Source organism: Melampsora larici-populina (genome assembly GCF_000204055.1).
Source record: "Melampsora larici-populina 98AG31 unplaced genomic scaffold MELLAscaffold_51, whole genome shotgun sequence".
Lineage (NCBI taxonomy): Eukaryota > Fungi > Basidiomycota > Pucciniomycetes > Pucciniales > Melampsoraceae > Melampsora > Melampsora laricis-populina.
In genome coordinates, this window is record NW_006768815.1 from 205,797 (window position 1) to 224,874 (window position 19,078).

A 19,078-nucleotide genomic window follows, 5' to 3' on the forward strand; every position below is an offset into this window, starting at 1 on the left:
CGGGGATACCGAAGGTGTGGCGCGCAGAGTCCATATGTACATGCCCTTCAGCATACCCGCAGCTGCAAAATCGGGACACTACCCTCCGCCAGCTCACGCCGCCCGAACAATGAAGCCTCATACACCACGAGGTCACCAGAGCAGCTCTACCACCGTGGGTGAAATCCGGCTGACCCACCGGATTTATTTGATGAGGGACCCACGGTCTGGAAGCTGCTCGTATCCAAGCTATCCAAAAACCAGGAGTATTGACTCCCGATTTTGTCCTGCTTCTTCTCCATCTCAAAGCCGTGGGTTCCTCAATTGTTGCGTTACTGTGCTGATTTTTCAGACCGTTGGTAAACGGGTTCAGATCCATTCCCACACTGTTTTGAAAGCATTCATAGATGCATTTCCTCAATTTCAGTATTGCTCATTTTGGGACTTTTTTTATACAATAACGTATACATTGATCCACACGGCGGTACAAAGAAATTACAGATACGAGAAAAGATAGCAAATTCCAAATACCAAATAAATACACATGAAATGAAAGAGAATAAGTAGACAGAGCGGAAGAGAGGCAATGAAAGGGAATCAAAACGCTCCCTGGAGACAATACACAATCATCTAAATTACAATCTAAATTACAAATTTACACTATGATTCAATCTTCCTGTTGCTCTCCCTCATCTTCTTCCTCATTTCCCTCTTCCTCGTCTACCGCAACTGCAATTGATTCATGTTCAGCTTCGTCTTGAGGGCCATCGTCTCCAAATGTGTCATTCAATTCTTGAACACAAGTAAGTACCCGTGCGTCTGAGGGCATCAAAAATTTATTGCCCTTGTTTGATTGGATCTGTTTGAAAGTGGCCTTTCCATTGATCAAATCGAAATCGTCATGCAATATGCACACATGGTAACTGATGCAATAGATTAGTCATACTATCATACTCTTGGAAAAATGAATTGTGACATACGCATAACGGTACCGAAGCGACTTGCCTCGTAATTCTTCCAATTTGCTGTCAACCACATTCCAGAACGTTTGCCCCAGGTACTGGTCACCGTGTATACCCCAATGAATGGCTTGCAATCTCTGCATTGCGATTTGGGAGGAGAAACTTCAGTGTTTCATAAATAAATGATGGTAACAAAGATTTCGGCTTACCAACCAAGCAAACCGTGCTTCTTGCAAATGCTTCACATTGGCTATGACGTCTTCACGAACACATATGGGCCCTACTACTAAGCTTTTAGATTTTTCATAAAGCTTTGATTGATTTGTAACAATTCATGTGAGCTTTGTTTTACTGATGAAATGAAGTGAAATGCTGATACTAACCTTTGCAATCATTGATTTTGTTCTTGGGACATTTGCATTGGTTGCAAGCGGATTGGCTTGGTTTGGGAGTCGGATGTTGGTAAGAATCTGCACAGGAACGTCAGAGATAGAAGGAATAGAAGGAAATACCTAGAAAGAATGAAAAGAAAGAGCGCACAATGTCCAGACTTTCCTTCCTAATGTCTTTCAATACAGCATTTATCACCTTGCGAAGTGATGCGGCAGCGGCAGGGTCGGGATCGCTGCTATAGCCTGGTGGCAAAACTCGACGCTTCCATTTCTCGTTTTTTGACAAGACATCTCGCTGTTCTTTTTATCAGCTTTGATCTCATTGAGGTCGAATAATCTGATAAAAGATCTTACCAATACTTTGGCATACAGCGATAAAGGCAGGTTGTCTTTATTACCATGTCGATTTTGTTTGGCCGTGTACGCTTGTACGTCACCATCCAATACAAGCCGACTTGCTAATAAGCGAATACATCCCTGTAACAAACGATTTAAGTCTTGCACGGAGAACTCATTGATTCATTTGTATGGTTGAACAAGGTAGGGAAAAGTTCACTTACTCTAAGCTCAGGTGGTGCTGTCCATTCTAACTTCTTGGAAGTTTTATGTGATTGTGTTGTACCCTGTAAAATATCAAACCTATGGTTCATTTCCTCACATAGTAACCTTGTTTCTTGACGCCCCGCAAGAATTGAAGCCATGCAAGTAAAGAACTGAGCACTCGTTCCCTCCACCTAGAAAAGAGAGATACAGTTGAGGTTTCTACCATGAGGCCATTCGAGAATCCAGAAGATGACGTACATTACAGAGTAGCCGTCCCATAGCTTTACTTTCTTCATCCAAGTTCGCACGGCTCGCCACACAATTGAAGCATTGAAGGTCCATCCCAGTTAGTCGAAACTCGCCAATGGGTTTGGATTCCTCATGAGGAGGACGCGCCGATCGAGATTGTTGGTTTCTTGAGGCAGACCCTCGAGACTGTTGGGACCGGGGAGCTGGCGGCTCTAAAGATGGAGGAAGATGATCGTCTTCTTCTTCTCCTTCATCTTCTTCATAAACTTCATCTTCTTCTTCTTCACAGTTGTACTCGCCACCATCATCTTTACCATCATCTTCAGAGCCATTGAATCTATCATCATTATTCACATCGCCCTCGTCATTGTCGTTCTCGTTCTGCGAGCTATTCCCATCGCCATTGCCGTTATTGCCATCTTCTCCTGAACCGAAGAGGTCAATCAGAACATCTAAAGTTGTGTTGGATCAACGTAATGACTTACCAAGATCCTTGACTGGCTTGAATTGAGTTAGATCGTCTGCTGTGATGGACGGGGGTGACAAAGGGGGAGGTGATTTCGGCTTCTTGTTCGACTTTTTCTTCCCTCTGGTTACCTTCTTGGAAATCGGGGTGGCGCCTTTGGATTTGTTGCGAGAAGTTGTTGTACCACGCAATCTGACAGTCGAACTCGCAGGGGTGATCGATTGGACCGGGCTTGTCGAGCTCACACTCGGTGCTTTTTGTGTAGATTTTGAAGGTCCCTGTGATTTTGCTGGGCTGCCAGTGGTCCCACTTCTGGTAGGTCGTTTGTACGGCTCATAGCGTTGAGACATGGTGGAGGGAAAACTGGAGGAATTATTGAAATGGAGATGATGTTCGAGTTTGAGGTTGGATTAATTAATAAACACAGTGCCGCCAGATCAAGAACGAGTTCATTAAAGATATTGAGAGGTGAAAAGTGCGTGAAATATTAAATGTTTCACTCACATTTCTGTTGTTCATTCTTCCATCTTGAGATCACTCAACCTCATCTTCCTTTCTTCAATGGCATCACAAGGTCCCTTTGCATCCGGTCAATACAAACTCCAATACAAACTGCAACGTCTACATGGTCCCGGTGGATCTCTTTGTGTGCGACTCGAAGACATCAAGCATCGCTGGGCATTAGTTATGAAAGATTTGAAAGCTCAAGTTAGAATGGAAAAAGTTCAAGTAATCAATCATGAATCTGACGGATTCCAACAATGTGTGGTCAGATTGATACTCATTGGGCGTGGAAATCGCAAGAACAACGGAGGATTCACATCTTGCATTCACTCAGCATTGGACGATTTAAACCAACATATTTCATTGGAAGACATCAAAACATTTGATTATCGATCCAAAACATTCCAATCCTGTGTGATCAATATGATCTTGAGCCGTTACACCCTCCGCAGGGTCAGACCAGAATTGAAAACCATTGTTCGTGGGCTTTTGCACTAGCAAACATTGCATCATCATCTTTTGAACTAATCAACATGTGAGTTCGACCTCAAGTTTCAACGAATGTAACACAAATACTGAAACCTTCATGTTTCCAGTGTTTTGGTGCTCCCACCCTTTGCTCCTTATCCTCATCGTAGATTTCATCTTTATTGTAGATTTCAGTCGCACTTTTTTCAATGGCATTTTAGAATTATTGTAATTATTCTTTTTTAGAATTTTTGTAATTATTCTCTTTTAGAATTATTGTAATGATTCTCTTAATTGCATTTTGCAATTTTATGTTTGGTCAGATATAGTTTTAGGAATTGTATTAGAGAGCAAAGAACAGGCATTGTATTTCAAATAAATCAACAAAAAATAATGATACAGTGAATATGAGAGATGAGATAAATAAAATAAATACTAAACCAATAATCAAAATTAATGCATATTGAAAATAAATCCATAAACACTTGTACAAAAAGGGAATGAAACGCAATGATTAATCAATAAAAACATCAAGTCGAAGGCCCGGCAACTGGCAGCTGGGATTCATCAACTTCAGGCTGCAACAAAGCAGGTGTTTGTGAAGAACGTGATGGTCCTGCCCCGTATAAGCCCTGCGTCAATCTTGTTTTTTTGGCGGGCTGTTGTGAACCTTGTCCTCTGAGCACTCTTTGTCTTTCTTTTTGACTCTTCTGCTCCCTTGCTTCGTCTCGTTCTTGAATTACTTCGCACCAGTGCTTCAGGCCAGTTTCAATGGCTTGCTTCCATTCCATTGGTGTAACACCATTGCAAGGGAGCTGGGCCCAGCTGCGATGAATCTGAGTCGAATAAAAAGCCGCTGAGTTGATGATAAAGTCATTTGTTGAAGCATGTGCAACGGCAAAATCAAGTGATTTTGATACTTCACGTTCAATCATGACTGGTCGAGTTCTTTGGACTTTGCACCTGCTCTTGTGGCAGTCATGTTGGACGTTGAGGACGGCTTCAATATCCTGTAAAAGCGGTTTGGTGAGCCAAAATAGAAAGAATCTGGATCTCAACAGATACACTTACTTCGGGATTTATCAATAAAAGAGAAGTTCTCTCTTGAATCTCTCTCATGCCATAAAATTCACTGATCCCCCCAAGAACGCATTTGTGAACTTCGACTTTGACTTGTCGTAATGCACAGCCACCGACACCCCAAACGTGAACAACTCGTCCGATTGTCCTAGAAGTAGCAGGACTGTTTACTGAAACAAAACAGTCCGAGGTGACACTTTGCTCACTTTTCAAAGTGATAGATTTGATTACCTTCCAGTCTTTTGCTGCAAAAGCGTCACGGATGGCCTTGGGAACCAGTTCTTCAGGAGAACTCGGTTGACATTCTGTTTTTCTAAAGCCAAAGAATCAGTGCAGTTCAATCCAGATCACACTCGAAATAATCAACTTACTGCCAATACCAATTTCCCTCTCTTTATTCCATGAGGAGTTGTAACCCAACGCCCTTTGCAATAGAAGGTTTGTTTGGAAAAGCCTTCGCACATTGATACTAGATCTGATATAGGTTTGCAATTCATCATCGTAAAGGTATGATCCTGCCGTGACAGATCTCATCAAGCCACCATCATTGAAATAGTTTGCTATATCTCGCCCCGGGCTGAGATGATTCGAATGTACCGATTGATGCCTTGTATGTCCATTGAAACGTTCGAAATTTTCCGTAGCAAAAAGACATGCTGGACCAAACCAATCAATAGAATCGCATAAATGTATGAGCATATGAAATTTGGGTTTATTACACCATTGAGCCGACATTTGAACTATTGCTTGAAGGAAGCGTTGAATGTGAATGGCAAGTTCGTTGAGATAAGTGTCCATGTTGGTGATTTCGGTTTGGAAGATATAAGGGGCAAGACTTGAGAGTGACTTCCACGTTGCACGCTCTTCTTCCGTTAAGTTGCATTCGAAGAAGATGAATGGTGCGGCTTGAAGAACCGTTCGAAATTCTTTCCCATTCAGGCTTAGAAAATGGTGTATCATTGTCTTGGGCTGGATGGGTGGAATATTTAGACCGGATGTGTTGAACGACGTCCATCTCCCTCGTATACTGTCTTTTTCGCTTGCTGAACAATTCTTCATTTGATGATGTAATAGATACTTGCCGACACCTAAAAGTATGACATGTAGAATCTCGACAGGAGTATCCCGGTGGCCATCAAAACCTAACACATGTTTGAAAATGTTAGTTAGGGTGTTAATGTTTGTATTAATTAAGCTGGATAGAAAGAGAGCAATGAATGAAGCACACTCTTAAGTCGCAGAAAGGGGTTGAAAAGATGTTCTCCAAAATCGGCTTCCAAGACACCACAGAGACCAGCGACGTCTTTGTTAGATAGTTTTTTATCTCGATGGAAGTTTTGAACCATCTTTACAAACTCCATGTTGAGCGTATCTCGTATACCCAAAGTCGCAGATTGACTATCAAAGAGAGCAATTGTCGATGGGCGCTGCGCAATCTCCCAGAGATCTTTTGTACCCTTTATTGTAGAACGCCAGTCTCGCATCGGCAGAGAAAACTGAAATAGATGAAGACCAGGAAATAAATGATGAATGAAGGAGAACGATGAACATGATGAATATGAACTTACTGGCCTTCCACTTTCGTCAAGACCAAGAAAGTTGGACACATACTTCGTCGTTTTTTTGGGGGTAGGAGAATTTTACACAGGGGTCATTTTACACCGGGTCGGGCGGTGTAACGGTTTCTGTGTAAAATTCAAAAAACGGGCTGTGTTTTCGAATTTTACACAGTTTTCCATTTTTCCTGGGCTGTGTACAGTAGCACTGTGTAAAAAAGACAGTGCAAAAGTACGGCAACCGGACGTAACATGTAATTTTACACTGTGATTTTTACACAGGAAGTCACTGTGTAAAAAGTTACAGTGTAAAATTACGGGACCCCCGCGGGGCTTTGAAATTTGCACCAGGACGGGTAACACAGACCCTTTCCGGTGCAAAAGCGCGCTGTGTGAATTTCCAAAACTCAATACCAATCTATAATTTTACACCACTCCATATCGATACCGTACACCGGACATGTACCACACCTTTCAAACCATGGACGTACATTCCCATGTGCCAAAAACAATCATTTATATCAGTTGAACCCTTGCATAACCTCAACCAAACATGCACTAACCGAGATATCAAGAAACCACCTTTTACCCACATATCCGTGATGATACCGGAGGGTGGATGATTGCAGCGCAAAGTTGTTCCAATATCGAAAGTTGTTCCAATATCGAACAACTTTACGATATATTTCGCCATACTTGCCGCCATCTTTCCCAAAGAGGGATCCAACTTCACCATTTCCTTTCTTCAACTGTCTCTCCCCCATTCTCATTTTCGCATTTTCGATTCTTTCGAGTCCATCATCTCTTTTGAGCTCTCATGAGGCGTCCCCTAGAATCATTTTAATTCAACCATGGGACACGCCACATCACGCTATGATGGTGGCATTGCCAATGAAGGCAATGTGTCTCCATCTCCAGATGAACCAATGTCCACGTCGCGCTATGATCCTCGCAAAGCAGTCTGCACCGTTTACGAGGGAGAAATTATCTCTTCCAAAAATCAGTTTGATTTGAGTTCTTTTGTTTTTACTTCATCCAGCTCAGATTGTGAAGTTGAATCCACATATAGTACCTCATCTTCCTTGTCTCAATCGAGTATATCACTCAATTTATCACCATCTCTGTTATTACCTCAGTTCGAAATGATTGAGATCACATCCTCTCCCATCGAAAGCCAAGTTCTCCCAGCTGATATGACGGAAAACAAACCACACCGTCCTAATCTTCATCTACCAACTGATAAATCTCTATATAGAACCTTCATTGATCATGGATGCGAACTCGACGAAGAGGAGTATCCTGTCTATGTCAATGACCCTGATTCCCCGGCGTCGAATTTCCGTTTCATTGCATGAACTCACACCATGAAATCGGAAACTACAAAGAAGAAAACCTGGACTACTCGTCGGTACTACTGCTTGGGGGTCATTAAATGCTCCGAGGCGACCTGTCCTTTGGCAGCTTCCCCTCCAACTGGAGCCAGAAAGATCACCGAAGGGGCGGAAGGGTCAGCACCTGGTTGCACACCTTTTTTCGGTTTCTTCAACATTGTGTTAATACTTGTGTTCTTTTTTTTTCTTTCATGATTTCCTTCGATATACCTCCACAGAAAAAACTGTCCTATCTCCGCTTGCGATGGCTACCAAGTACACATTGAATGTGACGCTAAATGCCGAGTTGATACCGAATTAGACGCGGACGGAAACGAACAGTGGGGCCTACTGCGTCATCAAGGGACTCACCAACATGATTGGCCGGAGTCCAAAAAGGCCGATCCTATCTCGAAAGAAAAGTTGAAGGAAAGGGTCATTAATGACACCAAGACCGGACCTTTAGGCCTGAAGGTCAGTCGATTATGACCTTCTGCGTGAATATTCTCAATGCTGACCAGTCTCATCTGATCACACATTTAGGTTGGACTGGCGCATTTGGGCAATGACCCAGTCCATTCAGTCACCGATATTCATTCGTCATTTGGAAACGCCGATCGTCTAGGGTATTTGCGTCAAATGTATCTTGTCGAGGCCGGTATAATGACTGACACCCGCGATCCTGAAGCCGGCGATAAATGGCTATGCACATTTATGGATTGGGAAAGGTTTGTTCCATAACACCTCCTACGCCCAAAAGAACACCCTACTGATAGATAAGTATATATGTATCTATCTATCTAACCAGGAAAGGCCTCAAGGTGGTTTCGTCGTCTGTGGCCGGCCCGGATGCACACATAACGTTCCAAACTGGTTGGATGGCGGAAGTACTAGTTGAACCCGACAAAAAATCAGACACTTATACCGGAGGACTTCTCTCCAACGTAACTTATAGATTTTTCAAGATTGGTTATCTATTAACTACTTCGAAATACTGTGAAACCATCAAGCGCTGGGTTCCTGTCTTATTCTCTTGGCTTAATGGCCTCACCGCTGAACATTACAAAGTTCATTTTAAGAATTTACTTCAGCAGATTCAAAAAACAACCTTGTCCGAGAAGAGCAAAGGGATGATGGTAGAACAAGTAGTTGATTTCTCTTTGGCGCAGAAAGTGGGATTTCAGGACGCATATATGGAAGTGTTTAATTGCCACGACAAGGATGTGGCACTGTCGAAGTTGCACGGATGCAAATGGCATTTTTATCAGGCTATTACCCGAATTCAGAAGAATCAGAAGATTGTGAAGGCCAAACAGGCGGTAAGTCAATCAAAATTTTCATATTTCATTTGATTTCACATAACTCATTTAACTCATTTGTGTTGTTATTCTTTTTGCGGCAGGTAACTTGGGAGAAAAAATGCAAAGCTTTGCTTCTCCCTGACGGACCTGGCATCAAAGACCTGGACTCCCGATTTGAAGAGTTGCGACACCTTTTCCCTCTAGCAAAGCGATGGCTAGATTGGTGGGAAACCGCTGATGTTCAAGCTATGCTTTTCCCCGCGCGAAAGCGCAAACCTCTTGACGACCCTCCCTTGCCCGGCGACAACAGCGACGATGATGATGTCAACGTCGTCGCACCTCGAAGACGTGCGGACCTGCCTTCGACTACGAATGGACAGGAAAGTATGCATCGAGTGTATTACATACTGTGGTCAGTACACATTTTAATTCCTATCAGTGTCATTTTACTTACTGATCAAGTTCATTCTTCTGCTACAATCACCTTCAGCAAAGGGAGATGCTCGATTATAGCCGGCATCATTCAACTTTGCGCCTTTGCCCAATGCATGGAAAAGGATTTCCAGCAAGTCAAAAAAGGCATTTCAATAACTTACGGTGGCACCTCGCAGGACACCTGGCAAGAGGTGGTGAAGGCTTTAGGCATGCCACCTCCCACCAAACGCAAGTTCACACGTAACGATGGCTGTGCACCCGATAACTCCGACACTCTACTTGGAAAAAAAGAAAAGGTTTACAAGGCACCTGCGAAATTAGGACGACCTGTGGGCTCCCAGAACATCAACCGAAATTCACTCACCACCTATCAGTCTTACAAAGTCGGAAGTAAGAAAGGAACCCGGAATCGTTGCTGGCAAACTTCGACTCTAGAAACCCTCTATGCGCTTTTTAATCCATGTTGGACTAAATACCTTACGGTGAACAGTACCAACTTAGGAAACGTGCTAGCAAGACACTTCACCGCGCGATGTAACTTCGAAATCACCGGGGCTAACTTTACGGGAAGCATGACAAGGTGGCAAACCTTGCTTCACGAAGCTGTTCAAGAAAGGTCCAACTCTTACGCCAACGATGTTTTTGCGTCGGCTGACGGGTTTATGGAGTTATTGTTAGAACCAGTGAAGGACCGAAATTCGTCTCTGGGACCGCTATTTGAACACTCGATGATTAAGACAGTTATGTGTCTTCGGAATTCAGATCATACAAGCGTGATACCTCAACGACGTGCTATTCTTCGCCTGCTGCCATCGATGTTTGACAAGCATTCATTAGCTTACTCCGATGTTCCCCTATTGTTATCGACATGGATGACTGATGGACTGACCTCTGAAGGAGTCTTATGTACTCAGTGCCATCCCAAAGCTACTGGGAAGGGCAAGGATGTCACCCCAGTGGCAAACCCTTCATTTGTTCATAACAACTTCAAGATTGTAATTACCGACGCCGAAACCGCGCCGCTACATCTATACTTTCATATGGATGGAATTGTGGGACTTACTGATTCCGAACGCGAACGCTACCAAGGTGAGACCAACTGGCCTGCACGTATCAAAGTGGGCGCGGTGGAGTACTTCTTGGTATCTCGAGGCTATTGGGCGAACTACCATTACTGGGGACGGGTCGTACGAGCTATTGATGGCATCCTCGGGGTTTGGCTTTATGACGAACGTGAAAACAGCAGAATAGCCCAGCTGGAATCGGCGGATGTCTCCACCATTGGCGGTTGCTCTCCCGATACCTCCTGGCTGTTCTACTCTCGCATGCCTCAGGCAGAAGAGATTGATCAAATCTCTTCTGCAATTCGCGATCTCGTCAAACTTTTTCCAAAAAAAGCCTCCAACATTCCCTTTTCAATGCCAACTTCGACATTTCCATTTGGCGGGGGCCTGCCTCAAGATCATGAAACCGAAGGCGATGCAAAGGCCGCAGGAAAGGAGGCAAAGGCTAGTGTGGAGAGCATTCTTGCTCCCAGAGTGGCGGCCGTCACATTGGGACAACATACGGAGGTTGAAGTTGAAGAGGACATTTTGCTCACAGAAGCAGCAGATAAGAAGTCTAAACCGGTACCATGTGAGTTTTAATATTTATATTTATAATGTTTTATCTTATACAATGTTTTATATAAGATACTAATCTGTTATCTGTGATATAGTGTCACCCAGGAAGCGCAAGGGAAAATCACAACCCGACGGGAAGGTTGTGCTAGAGGCAATGGAAAAACCACCGCCTGTAGTGGCCTCAAGAACCACGCGTACCAAAACCCGGGTGGAGGTCAAGGATGAACCGGACACGAAAGGAAAACAAGGTATATACCTTGATCCATATATGATTTACAAAATCTTAATTGCTGACTGATGTTTTTGTTCAGAAGCATCTAAACCAAACAAAGGAAAATGGAAAGGTTGGGCTATCGTGGAAGATGTGCCCGTCGAAGAAAGTGGGGCTGAAGATGTAGAAGAAGTTGTAGCAGAGGTCAAACCCACCAGGTCAAAGCGTCACCGTCGTGGCTGATGTACTCTCTGTCATCATTTTGTGTTTTTTTTTGTTTTTGGATTATGTTTGTGTCTTTTCTTCATTGCCTGGATACAAGCGTGATTGAAGATCATATATAAGATATCATACATCTTGGAAGTTATTTGTTTGTGAGAAATACATGCAAGGCGGTGTCAAAATTATTTGGATGCGGTGTAAAAGTGCATCTGAGCTTATGCAAAGTGCAAATTTACACAGTCGAACTTTACACATGACTGGTTGGGGTAAAGGGAGTCAGTGTAAAATTGAATCTTTGGATTCAATTTTTGATATTTACACAGGCATTTCTTACACCGAAACTTTCAGTGTTAAAGTTCCGGTGCAAAACTCAATGTTGAGTCCGGGTTCCGTACTTTTACACCGTCCTGTTCACACAGAGTTTTTTTACACGGACCAAAAAAAAAGAAAAAAGGTGTAAAATTCGAAAAAAGGCCTCAATTTTCGAATTTTACACCCTTGGGATTTTACACCGACCATGTCTGTGTAAAGTGGACGGTGTAAAATTCCACCTCCCCGTTTTTTTGTCAGCAAGTGAATCAACTTGCAGGTCACATACTCGACAAGGGGTGAGTGAACTTGTGGGATTCATTGTGTTCGTCACTTCTGCGTGCATTGGCAAATCGCCTAAATGACACAGAATCAGTGGCATCACAAGGACTTCGGCTTTGATCTCGTAATCAAACGCAACAAAGCCTGTGGTAGACAGTTTACTTTTCAATAATCGATGGAATCAGAATCAATGTGTTTTTTGATATAATGCTGTAATCATTCAGAATAGCTTACTTGATACTGTCAATCACCGGGGTAGCCAGTTCTAAAGCCCCTGCTGTATTGGAGGTGGTCAAGAAGTGACAGTTATACTCCTGATTTGCCAACTTTGGAGGCAAACCAGCTAAAGTGAAATAAAACGCAATATGTTTATTCCAGCGTTTTGAAACGTTCCCTGATAGATCATCACAGTATAATACCAGAGGAATGTGGCGAATGATACGGTCACCAGCCTTCTTACGCCAAGGATTCGTAAATGGCACCTCGGTGAAAGATCCTACGGAACCCTCTGGAAGTTGTTGATCACATTGCATCAATATTTGTCATCCCCAGGAACTCAAACTTGGAAACTCACTGTACATAACTTTCCCACAGCAGTTCTTAAGGAGAACACCATCACGTATCTTTATCTGGTCAAACCCTCTCCAAAAGAAGTTGACGTCAATTGACATCAATTTATCAGAGTTGAAGTCTGAAACTGAAGAAAACTCCATTCGAATCCTGGACGCTGAGGGCGAATTTCTGTTGATTTGTTGAATCGTTGGCACACACTTCGCGTAGATAGCGGGACCTGAACGGTAGAAGAATATTGGGACTACGATTTCTTTTGTTCTTAGCTGAACAGGCTCGAATAAGTAAAAGTGTCCATGTGGCTGTGCTATCATTTGCACACGCATTTTTGGATCTAGGCCCTCCCGCCACTTTTTAGATTGTGTTAATGAGTTTATTTTAGAAGTTGAAGTCGGCAGCTTGGGCATGAAATCAAGAAACTCTCTAACGTATGGATTGCCAAGTTCCTATTGTGTCACACTTGTAAATATTCTGTGATGCCACTGTGAGGATAAAGGCAGGAGGTCAATACCTGTTTTAAGATCTGCTCGACTTGCAGCCCATAACATGGCTTTTCGAGAGAGCTGACAGTCTTTGAGACATTAAAGTTGTATTTCCTCTTGAGTTTTTGGCGTGTGTTCTTGAGACTTTTGTATCCAGGGAGTTTAACACCAAGAAGGCCAATGATTGACCGTTCGCGCTCATAATCCAATACAGAAATCCTAGTCCTTGCTGAACCTAGCAGCATAAGGCCTACAAGTTCCTGATGACGGGCAACACAGTCATTCTATCTGTTATCAGGAGGTATAACTGATGCAAAAAACATCAAGACTTGCCTCCAGATTTGAGAAAGGAGCCCAAGAAGAGGAGTCTCCGTCTATGCAAGCTCCTTGGTCCGGGTCTTTGGAGCCGGATGACTGATTGTCATCATCTTCTTCAGAGCCATTGCTAGATAGAGTTTCATCAAGACAAGAGTCGTGGCTATTGATACTGAGAGCGGGTGATCTAAAAACAGAAGTATGGTCACGAGTCCAAAGGTCGAGCAGTGTCCTTCTTCTTTCCTCTTGTTCGAGAATATCATCGTCGAGGTCAACAGGAGACATGACGATGTCCTCATCGGCATTACTCTCATCTCCTAGATCCGACTGCATAATCTCATCAATAGTCCAATCAAGATCGACATCAAGATTGATGGCAGTGGTTGTGTTTTGATCGTGGTCTTGATTGTGATTGCTTTGGCGGAGAAGCCACTTTTCAAAGTTTTTTGTGTGACTTGGCGATTGCCGATGTTTTCGAATAGACTGGGGTTTCAACGAGCGACTGCTGCCACAGGCAAGACAGATAAAATCGTCGTTGTCTCCTTCCGGAGCTTGAACAAAGCCTTGAAAGAAAGAGAAATGAAAGAAATTTCAGATGGATGTGCGATGTTGAGAAAGGTCAAACTTTTGGAAAACAATACATTGTTCCAAATGTTTGTCCGTTTGAGCCATCTTTTTGGCGTTTGAAGACAATACCAAAATACCAAATTACACACAAGACACTGATTCAATGTGCTTGAATGCAAAAGGGAAATGTCCTTCAAAGGACTATTCCAATACGAAGATTTGATGAATAAGATGGAATTGGAAGGGAAGCGCTTCCTTCTTCGTAATCTGGGTTGGTTGCCATTAATGGTTTATTAAGGCGACCAGCTGGAACCATGGGCTTAAGCCATATTGATCACCGGTTTGTCGATGGCGACCAGCTGGGACCTTTGATTCAGCACCTGATTGCAGCTTTTAAGCCGCTTAATTATACGTTTTCGTCCGCTGGGTAAGACACCCAGCGGGAAACAGCTGAACATGATCAATATGAAGCCGGTGAGAAAAAGACAATGTTTCAACCGCTGGTGGAAGTGGTGGACCAGCGCGTAGTTCTCAGCTGGCTTAAGCCCCGGGGCCAAGCCGCGGTCCGATCATCTCGCAGCGAGTATTTACCGGGGTAGTAGCTCCACCTCTTTGGCGCGGTTGCTCAACAAAAGCAGGGTTCGTGGTGTATCCGTTGATCAAACTTGTTCTGTTAAAACATCATAAGATGAGGAAGTCACTTGTTTTTAATGAACCCACTGTGAAGGGCGGGTGATGAGGTTACCATAGGGAGGATACTAAAATCATATTATGATCTCATAACTCTCTTTGCATATCATGGTGAGATCTCTACACAGATCTCTCAAAATTCTAGGGGTTTGTTTTCCACTTTTCTGGGCGTCTTGAGACACGTGGAATCAATTATCAACCTGAGTTTTTATTATCAAAATTGATTCAAATTATACGCTTTGAAACCCACGTTTAATTTACTTTGAGATGCACATCAGACATGTATGTACAATCCCTATTGCTCATAAATAGTATAATAGTATAAAATCTTTCAACCCAAAATTTATTTAGTGATAGATAACTCATTGCAAGACTGAAGGATAGAAAGAAGGGTAGGATGGTGCTTTGTATTTGCCATTTACATCGTTGATTGCCTTTGAATAGGGGTTTTGAAACTTAATGACTTGAAACTTTTTGGCATAAAAGTTAAACTTGTCGAAACCTTTGCAAGAGGATTATTGATTGTGTTCTGAAAATCATTAGAAAAATGTCAGCTTTCAATATTGGTTAGACTCAGAGTGTCATGGTACTCGAAAGAATTGGTATAACTTCTCAATCAAAAAAACAATTCTTCACTTGCCTGGGTGAGCCATCGATGAAAGGGTAGTAACTTTTTGTTTCTGAAAGCTTCTGGGAGAAAATCATAACCCACTTCCTTCTTCATCTGGTTGATTAATCTGTGTTTTAGCCCACTTTGCTTTGCCATTAGGTCCCTCAACTTCTGCTTGAATGATCTCTCTCCTGATACCAAGTAGGCTAAAGCTTCAACATAAAATCTTTCGAGTGGCTTTGCAATCAGGTTGTCTCTGGGTCCAGGCTTTGACAGATCTCTCTCTAGGATTCCCTGTGAGAGATATTGGGTTGTTGTGTAAAATAGATTTTCCTTGGCTTGAATATCACCCGAACTCAAATCTGACAGCTGTTTTTTCAGTACTTGCAAACCCTGAGTGTCTCCCCAGCTTTTTTCTAGCTCTATGGTTCCCATCTCGAGGAGAGACTTCTGATCTAGGGAACCTGTTATGTTTTGTAGCCAACTCTGCTCAGAATATTTCAAACCGACAAGCAAGAGAACTGGACGTTGTACAACTAGGTTAGCGTACCTAGTTTCTTATGCTCCCAGCTGAGATAGGGAACCTTTTTCTGGTCCAACTCGTCGTATAAGTGACTCCAAGTCTGGATCACATCTCGACGAAAGTCTGGGTCTGTGTCGTATAGTTTTTCCAACCTCGCGGCGGTATGTCCATTGTAAGTACTGACAATACTAAGCGCTTGATAGCTCAAGGCCTTTTGCTTCGTATTCGTCGTTGGTAGTTTGATCAAATCTACAAATCTATCAAAAAAATCGTCATGCTCTACACCCGAATCCCAAAGCTTAAATGTGCGAGCGAGATCCATCCACTCGGATTCCTCTTTCAAACCAGAAGACTCTAATTGATCCATGATATCTCGCAACTTGATGTCCATATAATTCGACAGAAGATTCCTATCCTTCCCTATGACAGTTTCCATGTGGGATTTGAAGTCTTTGTAATGTTTCATAAAGTGTGACAAGACCCATACACTTATTTCTTTCGTCCAACCGGTCACCGGACTGGCCAGATGTTTTATGGCTGTTGGACGTACTTTATCGAGAATCAATTCTTCGCGAGGCCGGGCGATAGTGTCTGCTAAAATGTCGTCATATAGCCTGCGAATTGATTCGGGGTCATGCTTGACGGAGCCCTGGTTGATTTTTTCCTTGATCCCCTTGAGAAGCTGCACGCGCTCCAATGATTCCAGAATTTCTGTTACGACATGAACAAAATTAGTTTCATGGGTTGCTTTACAATCGACGTTGAAATACAGGAGTGGTTTTAGGGAAAAGAAGGAGGGTGTACTTACCGCCTGATTGATTTTGGTCATGCAGAAATCCTCCGAGAATTGTCAGATGTCGTAACTAATGACTTTTGTGGGATGAAGCATGAATGAGATCACACACCCTTGGCAGTAGGTGGAGCCTCTGAGCTTGGGTTTTTCGATAACCTGACAATCCAGTCTCGAAGGGCAGCCCCTGATGTCACATCAGATGCATCAGATTAACTTTCAGGTTTCAAGAATTTTCAAATCAGTCACCTGAAACTCTCAGATGTTCGAGCTCTCCCCTCAATAAAGATGGAGTAGCAGAGCTCGCGGCCGATAAATCCAACCTCGAAGGACAGTAAAGCTGCAATGAATCTATCAATCCGTGGACCCACACACGCTCTGACTGCGTGAGATCTGCAACATTCAGAACGGAGATCGCTTTTTGCAGGAGAATTTTTCCAGTCGGACTGATCGAGGTTGACGAGCGTTCCACCCTGGAGGCGAACTGTTTTGCATTTGATCCGCATAACAAGATCACGTTCACCAACGGCTTCAAATTGCTATTGATGTCCAAATCCTTCCAATTGGATGCGATTTGATGGATTGGTGCATGGCGGTCCACACCGACGGATGGACGGATGATGATACTCAACTTGCGCCAAAGTCCATTGGAATCTGAGGTAGGTTTCGGAGGAGGATAACTTTTTTTAAAGAAAGTATATTTGTCCTCTTCGACTTCCGGAACAGTACCAATTCTCGCTTGAATTTGACGCAAGACTGCTGCATCATCTGGAATTCCAGTTACCAATATCTCTCCAGCTTCATTGAACGGAAGAGCGTTGAGCTGAATGATGGAAATAGCCCATGAAATGAGAATTAGAAGCGATGAAATGGAACTCTGAGTGAAAAGAAAAAGAAGCATCTTGCAGGAAGTATTGCTTTGCTGACAAATGACACGAAATGGCTCTCAATTTATCAAGGTGGATTTACACCTTTAGGAGTCAATTTTTAGACTGCTTTGATGCGCTGTTTCAATCGGCTTCAAGCGCGCTTGAGATTTTATGCTAACTCAGAGTCTTAAATAATCGTCTCTAGCTAATGGACGTAGAAAACTAAATGGTGATATTCACGCGGCCGGAAGCAACAGGGAATTCAAACCTGCAATTCGTCTACGGTGCGCCAAACCAATGCATACGCTAATCAAACTGAGATTACCGTATCTGAGATCAGTTCATTTTGAATGGTGGAATTTCTCGCCGTGTCGTAGGATAACGAGATTGAGGATTTCAACCAGATGGTTTGTGCATTGGTGTTATGTTTTGCATCCAACTGCGTGGGTTCTCTTATTATATCTTTGACTTTGCGTAGCTATGTGTATCCTATGATATATAGAGACAAGTTTCTGTATTAGTTGACCACCGATAAGTGCTGGATCGTATCACAGAGATAATTCTTCATCGACCTGCGGGAGCTCCGGGCCGTCTCGCCAAAAGATAGACCGTGAAACAAGACACATCAATCTCCGGGGATCCTGGTTGGAGTGTCTTGTGTTAAGCTAGGGTAAAAACTGGGTGTTGAATGCTACGAAATTATAAATTCAAATGTGATATTCCGATTAGCGTTCTCCGAGACCCTTCTTCCATTACCTAAAAAATAACTCAAATCCAGTCTTGCTTATAAGTCAAATAATTTTCACTATGCACGCATTATTTCACTCTATCTTGTGGGGGAGTGTGATCTAAAATCCATGGTACCGGTCTCAAAATTGCTTCGGATCATTCCCGAGGGCTAACGAAATTTCCGTGAGCTAAAAAGCGATACATGCCGGGACACTACCATCATAAGTTTGCGCGTCACTGCGAAAAGTCTATTGCCGTGTGGTTTTGTGAGGGTCTTCCTTTGAAAATTGATATGGATAGGCTTTTTCTTGAACCCAGAAGGGACGATTGACTGTAGATTTCCCCAAAGCTGTGCGTGATACCTCAATCTGTTCACTTGAGACCAGGCTGCATCTGGAATCCCCACATGGGTTTGAGGATTATTGGACTGATGTACGGCGTGAACACTGCTTTGGTACAGTCATTTAAGAAAAGCTTGCGACAAATTCCCCGCCAATTCGCTCGAGTTTTGCGGGCAAAATTCAGCCAGCTTTTCTTATATCACTGTACATTACCACTTCCTGGAAAGTTTGAAAAGAATTCTAACAAGCGTATTCAAGCTTCTTATCTCATCCTGAAGTATGATATACAATAACCACATTTTGTTACTCCTCATCATGGTTCAGGGTGAGATAGAGAGGTTGAATACACGTATTACTATTAGATTAGATAAGGATAAGACCCAGGGGTGAAATCGATGGTTCCAAAATTTACAAAACAACAGTACAATGGCATGTTTATAAAGAAGTCCAGAAAAAAAGGCTTCATATACATACTCTGAAAAGACAAAAAATGGCCACAAAGAACCATGAGTTTACGATTATAAGCAATATTGGCATAATAAGAGAACCCTTTGTAAAGGAGCTCAACATGGGCTAATCACTTGTACCACCAATGGCAAGCCAACCTAACTTAAAGATAAGAAAGTGACACTATACCAAAA

The 19,078-nt window shown here is 42.9% G+C and overlaps 3 protein-coding genes across 3 annotated transcripts; 1 reads left to right on the plus strand and 2 right to left on the minus strand.

The window, feature by feature from the left end:
- Positions 1-431: 431 nt before the first annotated feature.
- MELLADRAFT_73042 (uncharacterized protein) lies at positions 432-1,385 on the minus strand (the record flags this gene model as incomplete). The annotated part of the gene is made up of 4 exons (XM_007415528.1): positions 432-902; positions 960-1,078; positions 1,151-1,252; positions 1,325-1,385. 4 exons carry the CDS (start codon positions 1,334-1,336, stop codon positions 647-649), a joined length of 489 nt encoding a protein of 162 aa, XP_007415590.1.
- A 6,178-nt stretch (positions 1,386-7,563) lies between these two features.
- On the plus strand, positions 7,564-9,549 carry MELLADRAFT_92641 (uncharacterized protein; the record flags this gene model as incomplete). The annotated part of the gene is made up of 6 exons (XM_007415426.1): positions 7,564-7,706; positions 7,809-8,043; positions 8,113-8,297; positions 8,378-8,888; positions 9,053-9,282; positions 9,333-9,549. 6 exons carry the CDS (start codon positions 7,564-7,566, stop codon positions 9,547-9,549), a joined length of 1,521 nt encoding a protein of 506 aa, XP_007415488.1.
- Positions 9,550-15,191: 5,642 nt separating this feature from the next.
- MELLADRAFT_67229 (uncharacterized protein) lies at positions 15,192-17,399 on the minus strand (the record flags this gene model as incomplete). Its single annotated transcript, XM_007415527.1, has 6 exons — positions 15,192-15,649; positions 15,736-15,837; positions 15,994-16,419; positions 16,517-16,546; positions 16,614-16,685; positions 16,748-17,399. 6 exons carry the CDS (start codon positions 17,397-17,399, stop codon positions 15,192-15,194), a joined length of 1,740 nt encoding a protein of 579 aa, XP_007415589.1.
- Positions 17,400-19,078: the final 1,679 nt, after the last annotated feature.